The sequence below is a fragment of the Silurus aristotelis genome, assembly GCF_946808225.1.
Source record: "Silurus aristotelis genome assembly, chromosome: 4".
NCBI lineage: Eukaryota > Metazoa > Chordata > Actinopteri > Siluriformes > Siluridae > Silurus > Silurus aristotelis.
Window position 1 is genome coordinate 34,863,084 of NC_139577.1, and position 15,000 is coordinate 34,878,083.

The window sequence follows — 15,000 nt, forward strand, 5'->3', positions numbered from 1 at the left end:
AGTGAGGAGCAGCTCCGGCAGAGTCATGCCTGTCTCACTAAACAGCTTTCTGAGAAGGAAAAGCAGATCTCTGACCTTCAGGTCCAACTTCATCAACTCCAACACTCCCAAACCCGTGAGGTGAGCTCTACCCCCTACACAGTGCTCTCCACAGTGCTCTACACCTCACACAGTGCTCTACCACCTACACAGTGTTCTACCAAATACACGGTGCTCTACACAGTGCTCTACACCCTATACATTGCTATACCCTCTACACAGTGCTCAACCCCCTACACAGTGCTCAACCCCCTACACAGTGCTCTACACCCTATACATTGCTCAACCCCCTACACAGTGCTCAACCCCCTACACAGTGCTCTACACCCTATACAGTGCTCAATCCCCTACACAGTGCTCAATCCCCTACACAGTGCTCAACCCCCTACACAGTGCTCAACCCCCTACACAGTGATCTACACCCTATACAGTGCTCTACACCCTACACAGTGCTCTACACCCTACACAGTGCTCTACACCCTATACAGTGCTCTACACCCTATACAGTGCTCGACCCCCTACACAGTGCTCGACCCCCTACACAGTGCTCGACCCCCTACACAGTGCTCGACACCCTATACAGTGGTCTACACCCTATACAGTGGTCTACACCCTATACATTGCTCAACCCCCTACACAGTGCTCAACCCCCTACACAGTGCTCAACCCCCTACACAGTGCTCAACCCCCTACACAGTGCTCTACACCCCACACAGTGTTCTACACCCCACACAGTGCTCTACACCCCACACAGTGCTCTACACCCCACACAGTGCTCTACACCCCACACAGTGCTCTACACAGTGCTCTACTCCCTACACAGTGCTCTACACCCTACACAGTGCACTATTCCCTACACAGTGCTTTACACCCTACACAGTGCTCTACACCCTACACAGTGCTCTACTCCCTACACAGTGCTCTATTCCCTACACCCTACACAGTGCTCTACACCCTACACAGTGCTCTACACCCTATACAGTGCTCTACACCCTACACAGTGCTCTATTCCCTACACAGTGCTCTACACCCTACACAGTGCTCTACACCCTATACAGTGCTCTACACCCTACACCCTACACAGTGCTCTATTCCCTACACAGTCCTCTATTCCCTACACAGTGCTCTACACCCTACACCCTACACAGTGCTCTACACCCTACACCCTACACAGTGCTCTATTCCCTACACAGTGCTCTATTCCCTACACAGTGCTCTACACCCTACACCCTACACAGTGCTCTACACCCTACACAGTGCTCTACTCCCTACACAGTGCTCTACACCCTACACAGTGCTCTACACCCTACACAGTGCTCTATTCCCTACACAGTGCTCTACTCCCTACACAGTGCTCTACACCCTACACAGTGCTCTACACCCTACACAGTGCTCTACACCCTACACAGTGCTCTATTCCCTACACAGTGCTCTATTCCCTACACAGTGCTCTACACCCTACACCCTACACAGTGCTCTATTCCCTACACAGTGCTCGACACCACACACAGTGCTCTATTCCCTACACAGTGCTCTATTCCCTACACAGTGCTCTATTCCCTACACAGTGCTCTATTCCCTACTACACAGTGCTCTATTCCCTACACAGTGCTCTACACCCTTCACAGTGCTCTACGCCCTATACAGTGCTCTACACCCTACACCCTACACAGTGCTCTATTCCCTACACAGTGCTCTACACCCTACACAGTGCTCTACACCCTACACAGTGCTCTACACCCTACACAGTGCTCTATTCCCTACACAGTGCTCTATTCCCTACACAGTGCTCTACACCCTACACAGTGCTCTACACCCTACACAGTGCTCTACACCCTACACAGTGCTCTATTCCCTACACAGTGCTCTATTCCCTACACAGTGCTCTATTCCCTACACAGTGCTCTATTCCCTACACAGTGCTCTACACCCTACACAGTGCTCTACACCCTACACAGTGCTCTACACCCTACACAGTGCTCTATTCCCTACACAGTGCTCTATTCCCTACACAGTGCTCTACACCCTACACCCTACACAGTGCTCTAGTCCCGACACAGTGCTCTACACCCTACACAGTGCTCTACACCCTACACAGTGCTCTACACCCTACACAGTGCTCTTCACCCTACACAGTGCTCTACACCCTACACAGTGCTCTACACCGTACACAGTGCTCTACACCCTACACAGTGCTCTACACCCTACACAGTGCTCTACTCCCTACACAGTGCTCTACACCCTACACAGTGCTCTACTCCCTACACAGTGCTCTACACCCTACACAGTGCTCTATTCCCTACACAGTGCTCTATTCCCTACACAGTGCTCTATTCCCTACACAGTGCTCTACTACCTACACAGTGCTCTACTCCCTACACAGTGCTCTACACCCTACACAGTGCTCTACACCCTACACAGTGCTCTACACCCTACACAGTGCTCTACTCCCTACACAGTGCTCTACACCCTACACAGTGCTCTACACCCTACACAGTGCTCTACACAACACACAGTGCTCGACACCACACACAGTGCTCTATTCCCTACACAGTGCTCTATTCCCTACACAGTGCTCTATTCCCTACACAGTGCTCTATTCCCTACTACACAGTGCTCTATTCCCTACACAGTGCTCTACACCACACACAGTGCTCTACACCACACACAGTGCTCTACACCACACACAGTGCTCTACACCCTACACAGTGCTCTACTCCCTACACAGTGCTCTATTCCCTACACAGTGCTCTATTCCCTACACAGTGCTCTATTCCCTACACAGTGCTCTATTCCCTACACAGTGCTCTACTCCCTACACAGTGCTCTACTCCCGACACAGTGCTCTACTCCCTACACAGTGCTCTACTCCCTACACAGTGCTCTATTCCCTACACAGTGCTCTACACCACACACAGTGCTCTACACCCTACACAGTGCTCTACTCCCTACACAGTGCTCGACACCACACACAGTGCTCTATTCCCTACACAGTGCTCTATTCCCTACACAGTGCTCTACTCCCTACACAGTGCTCTACTCCCTACACAGTGCTCTACTCCCTACACAGTGCTCTACTCCCTACACAGTGCTCTATTCCCTTCACAGTGCTCTATTCCCTACACAGTGCTCTACACCCTACACAGTGCTCTACACCCTACACAGTGCTCTACACCCTACACAGTGCTCGACACCACACACAGTGCTCTACACCACACACAGTGCTCTACACCACACACAGTGCTCTACACCCTACACAGTGCTCTACTCCCTACACAGTGCTCGACACCACACACAGTGCTCTATTCCCTACACAGTGCTCTACTCCCTACACAGTGCTCTATTCCCCTGCCCACTTTCATCAGTACAGTTAGTGCTGTTGTGGTGCAGTGTATTGATAGTTAATTGAAAAGCCATGTGTTAACCAACTCAAATCATTTGAGCATTTTAAATAGTTATTATCAGTGCATCAGTCGCATGTCTTCTCTTTTCACTTGAATCAGAAATCAGTCCTCACAAAGTCATTTTCTTTATTCTTTGTATATTTAATTTTTGTTTCAAATAAAATAGAAATTACAATATTTTTAATATTTCTGAATAAGGTTGCAAAATTCCAGTAGTTTCAAGACTGGAAACTTTTCACGAGAATTAACGGGAATTAAAAGGAATAAAATGGGAATTTACAAAACAATGGGTTTGCCTATAACAGGGAACTTTCATGTACCGTATTTTCCGGAATATAAGCCGCTACTTTTTCCCGACTCTTTAAACAATGAAGCGGCTAATTTATGGTTTTTCCCAGTTTCACAAACTTCAAGCCAAAAAACTGAGCCCCATAACATTAGACCAATGAAATTGCAGAACGGGTTCAGGTGAACCAATGAAACTCTTTATATTAAATCAGATGCGCTCCCACTGAATCGGGCCGCACCACATCATTAATATGGATGATGTTCCTCTGAGGTTTGACCTGCCGCTCACTCGGACTGTCTACAGGAAATGTGAATCATTCGTCACGCTGAAAACAACCGAGCATGAAAACACACTTCACCTGTGTTCTGAGCTGCATGGCATCGAGAGAAAAGATTCACCGATGGTGATTTTTAAACGCACAACGATACCAAAAGATAAACTCCAGAGAGAAATAGTTGTGAAAGGAAGGAGGAAGACGGTGAACAATGACTTTCTTGGTAGCTACTGTTTAGATACAAGCCGTGTAACAGACACTGTCTTTCATTAAAGCCTGTGTAAAGTTCATTAGTTTTAGTGTAGACATGCGGCTTATAGACAGGTGCGGCTTATAGACAGGTGCGGCTTATAGACAGGTGCGTATTATTTATGTTCAAAATAAACATCTTTGTACAATTCAGTGGGTGCGGCTTATATATGTATTTCCGCTTTATAGTCCGGAAATTATGGTAGTTGGAAAAAAAAAATCTATTTTTGGTTAAAATAAACAAATTTAATGTAGTTTCAGTAGAATTTCTACTCTGAAGATTAATCACTCACATGCACACACCACACTGCAGGATTACTTAGGCCATGTCCCCTACATGCACTGTGCATCCCTTCATCACATAACACACATTATTTCTTCAATCCTGCACACAAAATAATGTAAAAAAAATCCTCCATCTTGGTGAGTATTTATGTAAATTACATAAATATTACATACATTTATCTTTAGAACGTCCTTGTGATGTGTTAATGCGATGCAACAAAATTATTCTAACAATTAAATCAGTCAAAAATGTAATTTTTATATTTGTATTAGTTTGCATGCATGTCAGCTTATGAACAAACAAAATCTTTACTTTTATGTTTGTATATGATGCAGTTTATTTATGCAATGAATTCCCATACATTTCTGTTACGGTTTCAACTTGGAGTATTTCCAAAAATCCCCAGATGAAGTTTCCACGGAAATTTACCGGAACGTTCCTTTGCAACCCTGTTTCTGAAGCATAACAGAGATCAGACTTCTGGTGAGAGCAGAAGATCGGACGCGAGAGATTAGGATGAATTACGTTTAAAAAACCCGATGGACCACAGGTTTTAGAGTGATCAGAACCAGGCCATGGACAGAGACGTAATGTACAATCTTTATCACAGGGTTTTTAGTGAAAGGTGATGCGTGATCGTTAAGAAGATCGACGTTGGCGTGAGTGAGCGTGTGTGTGTGTGTAAGCGTGAACGTGTGTGTGAGAGAATCCCTCCTTCCTCTTTTGTTAACGTCCATTAATTCAGCATTCAAATATAAATGGATCAATTAGCGAGTCATTAAATACAACTAGGCAAAGTTCCCTCAGTAATTACTGTTCAGATCTGCAGGGCTGCGTTCCAGGAAACAGAGATACGCGCTTGTGTGTGTGTGTGTGTGTGTGTGTGTGTGTGTGTGTATCGCAGCAGCTCACCGATTCCAGGTCTTGCATTAATATTAACTTGTGTTTACCGAACACACGTTGCGTCTTTGTTTCTCACTTCCTTCTTATCCCACGCACATCAAAGCGAGCGGATCAGGTATCCCGATGTGCGGCACGGTCGGCGGGGTTTTCTCTTAATTTGCTCCGAGTGTGTGTGTGTGTGTGTGTGTGTGTGTGTGTGTGTGTGTGTGTGTGTTCCTGCGTAATCCTGGTTTCTATGTGTGTGTGTGTGTGTGTGCGAGAGAGAGGCTGTGATTTAAATAAAGGGCTTTGAACAATGTGCCGAAGAGGGAACTTAGCAGGAGACACAGAAACACACACACTACAGGATGCTTCAGTTCATCACCTCTCAAACACTCATGTTATTTATACAGCTTCAAATCAGACTGTGATTCAACATCTCTCACCGCAAAGCTGCATCAGACACCAATCTTTTCCTCACATTTGCAGCATTTGGCGCACACCTTCATCCAGAGCGACTTACATGTCTTTCATTTTTTACACTGAGCAGTTACACAACTTCCAGAATGATAAAGCCAGTTTTATGAAAGATCTGCATCATCCATGGGAATGTTGGAGTGGAAGAATTCCTGATGTAGAGCTCCCTATTGAACATGAACGAATGTCAACTCCACCCCAGGCCTGCGGAATGAGTCTCCACAAAATATCCACAAACAGGGTTTCCACAAGGTCTCAAATTTTTAAATCAAAATTTTAGGCCTTAAAAGTCGTAAATCTGCTTGCGTAGATCATAAATAGTTTTAAACCGGTCTTAATTTTGCAATATTCATGTAACGCTGCCTTTAATGCTCATTAAAATGTTCCGCAGTTTGTGTTTTTTTAGTTTCTGTGGTTGTTGTAGTTTTTTCTTTCGCTGGTCCAAATATAATTCACTATATTACGACTACAAAAGAGACCAACATGCAACAGCCAATCAGCTTCCAGTTATTGGTGTGAAGTTCTCGGATTGAACCCTAGACGTAAAACGCTTTTTATTATTCAGCGATGGAGAAGTGAGTTTAGAGATACTCATCTTGAAAGAAATAGATTTAGGGCTCATTAAGGTCACTTACAACGTGTTTGTGTGTGTATTTGATGTTGTGATAAATGTCTTAAATTTCATTCTTAATATGACTTAAAAAATCTCCACAAAGTCTAGTGGATCATCTTCCCCGAAGAGTGGAGCTTCTTATAACAGCAAATAGGGACTTATTGTGGATTGTATGCCCACACTGCAATCTTCTGCTCGAGTGTCCCCAAACTTTTGACGGTATAATGTAAGTAAGCAGCAGGTAGTGATAGTGAAGTGCAGCAGTATGTAAGGTGTGTGTGTGCAGTTATTTGAGGTTGTGACTGGTGGTGTGCAATAAGCACAGGCTCTTAGTGTTCTTATTGTTGAAGGTCCAAAGAACCTCATTCTGGTTCTTTCAGTGATGGCCTTCGGGAAGTGCAAGTCTCTTGTGAATGTCTGATTTTTAACTCTTTCACTGAAAAGTCACACCACCAATTCTAAAACGGTGTTGAATAAAGACTTATCATGGTGTTAGTAAGTTAGTAAGAAATTTCCCTGTCTGAGGAAATCTGGCCTTCTCAGACTCCTAATATGAACATTATATCTTCTCTTTACCTAGTTTGGTGTTCAGGTAGTGCCGTGACCTGGGCTCCATTTGGTTCAGGATGTGTGGAGTCAGGTGGAATGTAGTGGGTTTGTGTTTTTTTGCCTACTCAGCCACTCTTGCCAGGTGGTCCGCTGCCACGGCAGCCCCACTGCAGGAACTCCCATTGGTGGTTTCCTGGCTGCAGTCTGTTCTGATTGGGAGAACGTGTTACAGATCGCCATCCATCACACCGTCACACACACACCAAACTACCTGGGCTCTAAAGTCCAAGTCATAATTGTACTGGGCAGCAATACAGAGTGAAACCACACACACACACACACACACACACACAAACACACACATCACCATCCTGCATGGGCTGTAATTAGTGAGAGATTTGGTGTGATTCAGTGCCAAAATTTCTACGGCTTCTGCCCAAATTACTCTTCTCACTTAAACACTGACTGTCTAAGGCTCCATCCCAAATCTTGCATAGTTGGTGTTCCTGCTACAACTTTATTCATCTAAAGCGAAAACTTACGGCTGCTTAGTGTTTTTTCCAGAACCTGAGATGTTTTAAAATTTAACGTGATTGCAGCCATGTTTATATTTTAAATATCATTTTGGTCATATAAAGGTTGTGAGCCCGTTCCTGCTTAAAACTTCAGGTGTAGAAGATCTTATCTGTAAGATCTGTTAGATACAGGTAGTGTTCTCCCTGGAACCACAGCCATCTTAACCACATGCATCTAAAACTATCAGCTCTGAAATCACCACCAACAGGGTTTCTGCAGGGTCAGAAAAAGTCTAAAGAATATCAGTTTTAGTTCTTAAAAGTCTTACATTTGGTAGTTGTTTTTAAATCATTTTAAACACGTCTTCATTTTTCTGATGTCCTTGAAACACTGTCTCTAATGCACTTTACAATGGGGTTTGTGTTTGTTAGTTTCCGTGGTGGTTGTGTTTTTTCTTTCTCTGGTCCAAATATAATTCACTGTATTACGACTACAAATGAGACCAACATGCAACAGCCAATCAGCTTCCTGTTATTTGTGTGATTTATTTTTTTTTTTTTTCTTGGATTGTACCACGAAAGTAAAAGGGATTTATTTTCAGCGAAGAAGTGCAAGCTGAGAAAATAATGGGTTGGAAACAAAAAGCCAGTTTTCTTAACAACGTATTTGTGTGTGTGTGTGTGTGTGTGTGTGTGTGTGTGTGTGTGTGTGTGTGTGTGATTTGATATAGGTCTTAAATTTCATTCTTTATGATCTTAAAAAGAGTCTTATGTTTGACAGAAACCCTAACAAATCATAGTAATCAATCATAAAGGTAGAAAGAACTTCATTGTCATTACACAGTACAGTGATAAAGCAGCAGAATGCAGTTCAGCAGCTACCAGAAGTGCAAATATTCACATTGTGCACTGAGAATGTCGAGAAATATGAGGTACCCAATAAGAGACGGCATTTTTTTGTAAGGCTACAAGCAAACTACAGCAAACTACAGCAGAAATTAAACAAAGAATAGTAATAATGAGGCATATTCAAAAGTGTTGCCGAAATTGTCTTAATATGAATATAAAAACATTAATTTTTATATATTAATATTTTTTTAATATTCTTTAATCAAGATTATTAAATAGTATATGCATTAGACAAGTTTTAGAATAAAGTTGTAGCTCTATGAGAATAAAGTTGTAGCTCTATGAGAATAAAGTTGTAGCTCTATGAGAATAAAGGTGTAGCTCAATGAGAATAATGGTGTAGCTCTATGAGAATAAAGTTGTAGCTCTATGAGAATAATGGTGTAGCTCTATGAGAATAATGGTGTAGCTCTATGAGAATAAAGTTGTAGCTCTATGAGAATAATGGTGTAGCTCTATGAGAATAAAGTTGTAGCTCTATGAGCATAAAGTTGTAGCTCTATGAGCATAAAGTTGTAGCTCTATGAGAATAAAGTTGTAGCTCTACGAGAATAAAGGTGAAGCTCTACGAGAATAATGGTGTAGCTCTACGAGAATAAAGTTGTAGCTCTACGAGAATAAAGTTGTAGCTCTACGAGAATAAAGTTGTAGCTCTACGAGAATAATGATGTAGCTCTACGAGAATAAAGGTGTAACTCTACGAGAATAATGGTGTAGCTCTATGAGCATAAAGTTGTAGCTCTATGAGCATAAAGTTGTAGCTCTATGAGCATAAAGTTGTAGCTCTATGAGAATAATGGTGTAGCTCTATGAGAATAAAGTTGTAGCTCTATGAGAATAATGGTGTAGCTCTATGAGAATAATGGTGTAGCTCTATGAGAATAAAGTTGTAGCTCTATGAGAATAATGGTGTAGCTCTATGAGAATAATGGTGTAGCTCTATGAGAATGAAGTTGTATCTATGAGAATAAAGGTGTAGCTCTATGAGAATAAAGTTGTAGCTCTATGAGAATAAAGTTGTAGCTCTATGAGAATAATGGTGTAGCTCTATGAGAATAAAGTTGTAGCTCCATGAGAATAATGGTGTAGCTCCATGAGAATAAAGTTGTAGCGCTATGAGCATAAAGGTGTAGCGCTATGAGCATAAAGTTGTAGCTCTACGAGAATAAAGTTGTAGCTCTACGAGAATAAAGTTGTAGCTCTACGAGAATAAAGTTGTAGCTCTACGAGAATAAAGTTGTAGCTCTACGAGAATAAAGTTGTAGCTCTACGAGAATAATGGTGTAGCTCTACGAGAATAAAGGTGTAACTCTACGAGAATAATGGTGTAGCTCTACGAGAATAATGGTGTAGCTCTACGAGCATAAAGTTGTAGCTCTACGAGCATAAAGTTGTAGCTCTACGAGCATAAAGTTGTAGCTCTATGAGAATAATGGTGTATCTTTATGAGAATAATGGTGTAGCTCTATGAGAATAATGGTGTAGCTCTATGAGAATAAAGTTGTAGCTCTATGAGAATAATGGTGTAGCTCTATGAGAATAAAGTTGTAGCTCTATGAGAATAATGGTGTAGCTCTATGAGAATAAAGTTGTAGCTCTATGAGAATAATGGTGTAGCTCTATGAGAATGAAGTTGTATCTCTATGAGAATAATGGTGTAGCTCTATCAGAATAAAGGTGTAGCTCTATGAGAATAATGGTGTAGCTCTATTAGAATAATGGTGTAGCTCTATTAGAATAATGGTGTAGCTCTATGAGAATAATGGTGTAGCTCTATGAGAATAAAGTTGTAGCTCTATGAGAATAATGTTGAAATTTCTAGAAGTCGAAAGTCGAAATGGTGGGAATAAAGTCATTTATTCTCATGCTATGACTTTACTCTTGTGGTGGTGTAAATGTTCAGTTATAATGATGTACAGAGTGAAACAGAACTTCATGATGGTGATAATGATGCAGGCTGAAGAAAGTTGATGATGATGGTTGATGGAAGAAAGCTGGGCCTGAACCTCCATGTTCTGGTGCACATGTTCCTGTATCTCCTTCTGGATGAAAAGAGGTTAAATAGCTTGTGATTGGGGTGTGAGGGAGTCTATGATGATGTGTAGAGCTACAACATCTGAGCAGATATCTGCTGTGGTGAAGGAGCGCCATGACAGGTGGTTGGGTGCCAGTAATGTGTTTGGTGGTCTTTCACCACACATTTTGCAGGGATTCTGTTCACACACAGTGGAGCTGCAGTACCACACTGTGATGAAGTTGTAAAAGACAGATGAACTTTCTTAAGTCTCCTCAAGAAGTATAGATGCTGTTGCTCCTAAATATACTGCATGGCTTTGAATCTCCTCCCGGTAGGCAGCTTTGTCTTTGTTGATGATCTGGCTGACCATGGTGGTCGATGGAGATGTTTGAGTTATGCAGAGTCATGAGTGAAGAGGGAAGAGGACAGTGGGCTCAGAACACACCCCTGTGGGTCAACTGTCAGATCTGTAACAACTATCAGGGAAAACATTCTGAGAAGACATGAGGAGGAACCCTGAGAGAAACCAGACTCAGAAAAGAAACATGCCTTCTTGAATCATCTCCTGTACAGTGATGTTATTTTTTTGTTACAAAGTGATGAAGGTGGAAAAGAATGGTTTTAATCCTAGAGAGAAACGGTGATGTATAGAGCAAGAGGAGTAGAGAGAGAGAATGAGAGAGAGAGAGATAGGAGGATGATGAGAGAGATGTGATAAAAGTTGTATCATGTTCGTGTGTGTGTGTGTGTGTGAGTGAATGATTAGCATTATCGAACTTGGGAGCTGTCAGATGTATAATTGAAGTGTCAGACACACACACACACACACACACACACACACACACACACACACACAAACACACACACACACACAGTTCTGATCAAAGGAAACATGACTACTCTCCTAAACATGACCCCACATCATAACAAGCTGTGTGTGTGTGTGTGTGTGTGTGTGTGTGTTGCATACTGAGAGCCCACCAGTGTGTTTGGGTTTTAAATGTTTCAGTCTGATGGAGAGTGAAGAGAGTGAAAGATCACGCAGCGTGTCGTGGTAATTACCAAGCCATCTTCATGTGGTTTTAAATATCAATCATCTACTGAGCAGAACTGGAAATGGGAGAGGAACATGAACACGACGGGTTCTACCGCACTCTGGTTCCTCTTCAGGGTTCTACATTATTTTGAGTCTGGGCGTGGTTCCTCGTTAGTTTGTTTTAGTTATAGGGTCTGGTTCTGGTATTTGGGTCTGGTTCCTATTTCCTGTGTTCTGGTACTTTGTATGTTCTGGTTTTTGGGTCTGTTTTTTTCATTGTGTTTTGATATGTGGGTCTGGTTCCTTTTTTACTTTATTCTGGTATTTGGGTGTGGTTCTGTTTACTTTGTTCTGCTATTTGGGCCTGTTTCTGGTATTGAGGTCTGGTTCTGGTATTTTGTATTATTTGTTCTAGTATTTGGTTGTGGTTCTGGTATTTCTTTTATCATTTGTTCTGCTATTTGGGTCTGGTTCCATTTTATTTTGTCCTTGTATGTGTTTTTTGTATTTTTTAGTATTTGTAGGTGTTGGTGTCAGATGGGTTAATTATTTTGGGCCTGTGTTCTGTACTATTCTTTTTGTCATTTGGTTGTTCTCCTGATTCCAGTCTTCATGTTTAAAGTTTTCTGGTTGATCTGGGAAGTGTGAGTAAGTGGTTCAGGTTCTGTGTGGGATGGGGTTTTGGGTCTGGTGTTTGCGTGGTGGGGCTCGTTCCCGGGTTGTGGGTTTGTTTTGCGGGTTGTAAACGGTGGATTTTCAGCATTAAGTAAGATTCTCTCTCATTCGCATGCAGCAGACGGGTCACGAGCCTCAGGGAGCAAAATCACAAACCCGTCCATATGTTCCTGCCCAGCCAGATCCCACAAGAGCCTAATCGTGTTCTGTAATTACACCACTCCTCTCTCCTCCCTCCCTCCATCCCTTTCTCTCTCTTTTCTGCTGGCTGGAAATGAGAGAAAAGCCCTCAAACACTCCCTCATCAGATAATTTGTAAATTGCTTCATGTGGTTACTGCTGCTGCTGCTGCTGCTGCTGCTGAACTCTGTCGGCTGTTTTTTCCCCCCGCTTTCTTCCTTTTTTTTTGTAAAGGGGACTGCTTGAAATTATAAATAATTGTAACAGATGCGGCAATATGGCCGGCCTCCAGCAAACGAGGCCCCAGATAATTTATCCGACCCCCTTTGACAGGCCAATTTAATAAAATGCGAACAAAATCTTCCCGCTAATAATTTATCATCCTCTCTCCCAATTGGTTAAACTTAATTACCCTGGCAGTTAACAAGGTCACACCCAGATGCCAAGCGCCGCTGTAGTTTTGATAATGCGATCAGGAACCCAAAAGGTGATGACAGTCCTGTTGTATCTTTCATTACTTTTCGACTGAGTGAGAAAATGCAGGTGTGGAGGCTGTCAGTCCACGCTAATTATCCCCTCGTCATATAGCTTCCGTTTTACAGCTGAGAGCGCGCTACTGACGAGAGAGAGACGAGATACAGCGGAAAAGTTAAACACCGAGTCTGTTTCATTTAATCTCTCTATATACACTTTACTCTCTCTCTCTCTCTCTCTCTCTCTCTCTCTCTCTCTCTCTCTCTCTCTCTCTCTCTCTCTATACATAGAACAAAGACATGGTGGTTAGAACACTCATCAGACCAAAGGACAGTTTTTAAACGATCTAATGTCCATTCCTCGTGTTCCTTGGCCCAAGAAAGTCTCTTCTGCTTGTTCTTCTGAAGAATTGGTTTCTTTGATGCAAATCCACTATAAAGTCCTGACTCACACAGTCTCCCCTGAAAGTGGATGTAGAAATATGTCTGCCACTTGAACTTCAAGAAGCATTTATGTAAATTAATGGTTTCTGAGGCTGGTAAATGTTTCCTCTGCAGCAGAGGTAGCTCCTGGGCTTCCTTTCCTAGGACGGTCCTCATAAGAGCTGTTTCAACATAGCGTTTGTTGGTTTTTTAAACATTTAATGTTGTTGAGATGTTTAGGATTGACAGAGCTTCATTTTTTAAAGTAATGATGGATCTTTTCTCTTTCCTTAACTGAGTGTTTCCTGCTATAATCTGGATCTGTACAGTAGTTGTAGTAGCACTAATAGTGATATTGACTCTGTACTCTGATGCTCTAAAGCACATTTAGAAGGTATGAAAAGTCCCAAATGAACTTTGATAAAACACACCTGTGACCTGAGTCCCATTCCAGGTGACACTTTGTGACTGTGATGAGAGAATTCCAGGACTTTGCTGAGCTGCAACAAAGCTACATGGAGCCACTTTGGACAACCTAAAATATAAAACATGTTCTGGCTTCTTCAACACATTTTTGTTTGCTACAGAATTCCCGACGTTTTCTTTTATAGTCTGGATTCTTCAGTAGTAATGCACAATGTTGAAAAGAATAAAAATAAAGAAAAAACATGAAGGTGAAGCTGCGTCTAAATTAAAATATTTTAGTTTAATAGTTATTAATTTTATTCTGATTTTATTTGTATGTTGTGTAACATTTAACAGAAACGAGTCTTTTTTAATAATATTTTATTATTGTTAGTATTGGGGGCTGAGGACAAACGCTGTCTGTAGCATTACGTTGAAGCGTCTGGCAACAATTTGTGAAATTCAGAACTGATTCCAGAGCATCGAAGGAACATTTTTACCAAATTTTGGTCAAGTGCTGCTGATGCTCTAGCGCCACCGTCAGGCCAAATTTTCGGTCTAGTTTTGAAGTATGTCTATAGTCAGACACGTTAGACATGCTGAGATGAATTGAAATGAGTTTAGCACATCTTATTTCACTGATTTCTATCTAATTTTATTTTATGTTGTGTGTTTTCACTCCTCCTACACATTTTGCTGTCATCATCAAAATCGTCTTTAGAGCTTGAGTAAATCTTATGGAGAAACTTTTTGGTGACAATAAGAGGTGGACCGATTCGGGTTTTTCTCTGGCTCAATGCCAGTATTTAGAAATCGGGGCAGCCGATCCAGAAAAACAACACAAGACTACTTTCCAATCAGTGCACTTGTTAGCAGGTTTTGGTCCCCAGCTGGTCACTAACAATACAATTCCAAACCGTTAATCTCATTCTCTCTCCAAAACCAGCATCATATTTTACCAATGAAATATATAACCCTAGATTTGAGAAAGAAGGATAAGAACTTAAAGCCCGGGACATTTGGAGGAGTTTGAGTGCTGGTCAGCTTTAGTTTTCTTCCACAGCTTCAGCGCTTGTCGGATTAGCTGATTCAGCGGCGGAGCTCGTCGGCAAGTAGAAGAATTCCGAGTGCCTAATTAGCTTAGCGAAAGAGCACATGAGAAAAAAACAGAACACACTTGTCATTCTTGCTCTTGTCTTTGTAAAAAGCTACACAGATCCGTTAGTAATGATCGCAGCAGGTCTTAAAGCTGATTAAAAAAAATACCAAATATCGGTCTGATCGATCGGTCGACCTCTTCTTACC

At 42.1% G+C, this 15,000-nt stretch overlaps 1 protein-coding gene across 6 annotated transcripts in view; it reads left to right on the forward strand.

Annotated features, from left to right (window-relative positions):
* cntln (centlein, centrosomal protein) overlaps positions 1 to 15,000 on the forward strand; it is a 123,812-nt gene that overhangs the window by 24,831 nt on the left and 83,981 nt on the right. For all 6 annotated transcript variants that reach the window (XM_083538907.1, XM_083538906.1, XM_083538904.1 and 3 more), the window contains one exon: positions 1 to 120. This exon is cut by the window's left edge and continues 42 nt beyond it. In XM_083538907.1, the coding sequence (XP_083395033.1) occupies positions 1 to 120 (120 nt within the window). The remainder of the gene's footprint in view (positions 121 to 15,000) is intronic.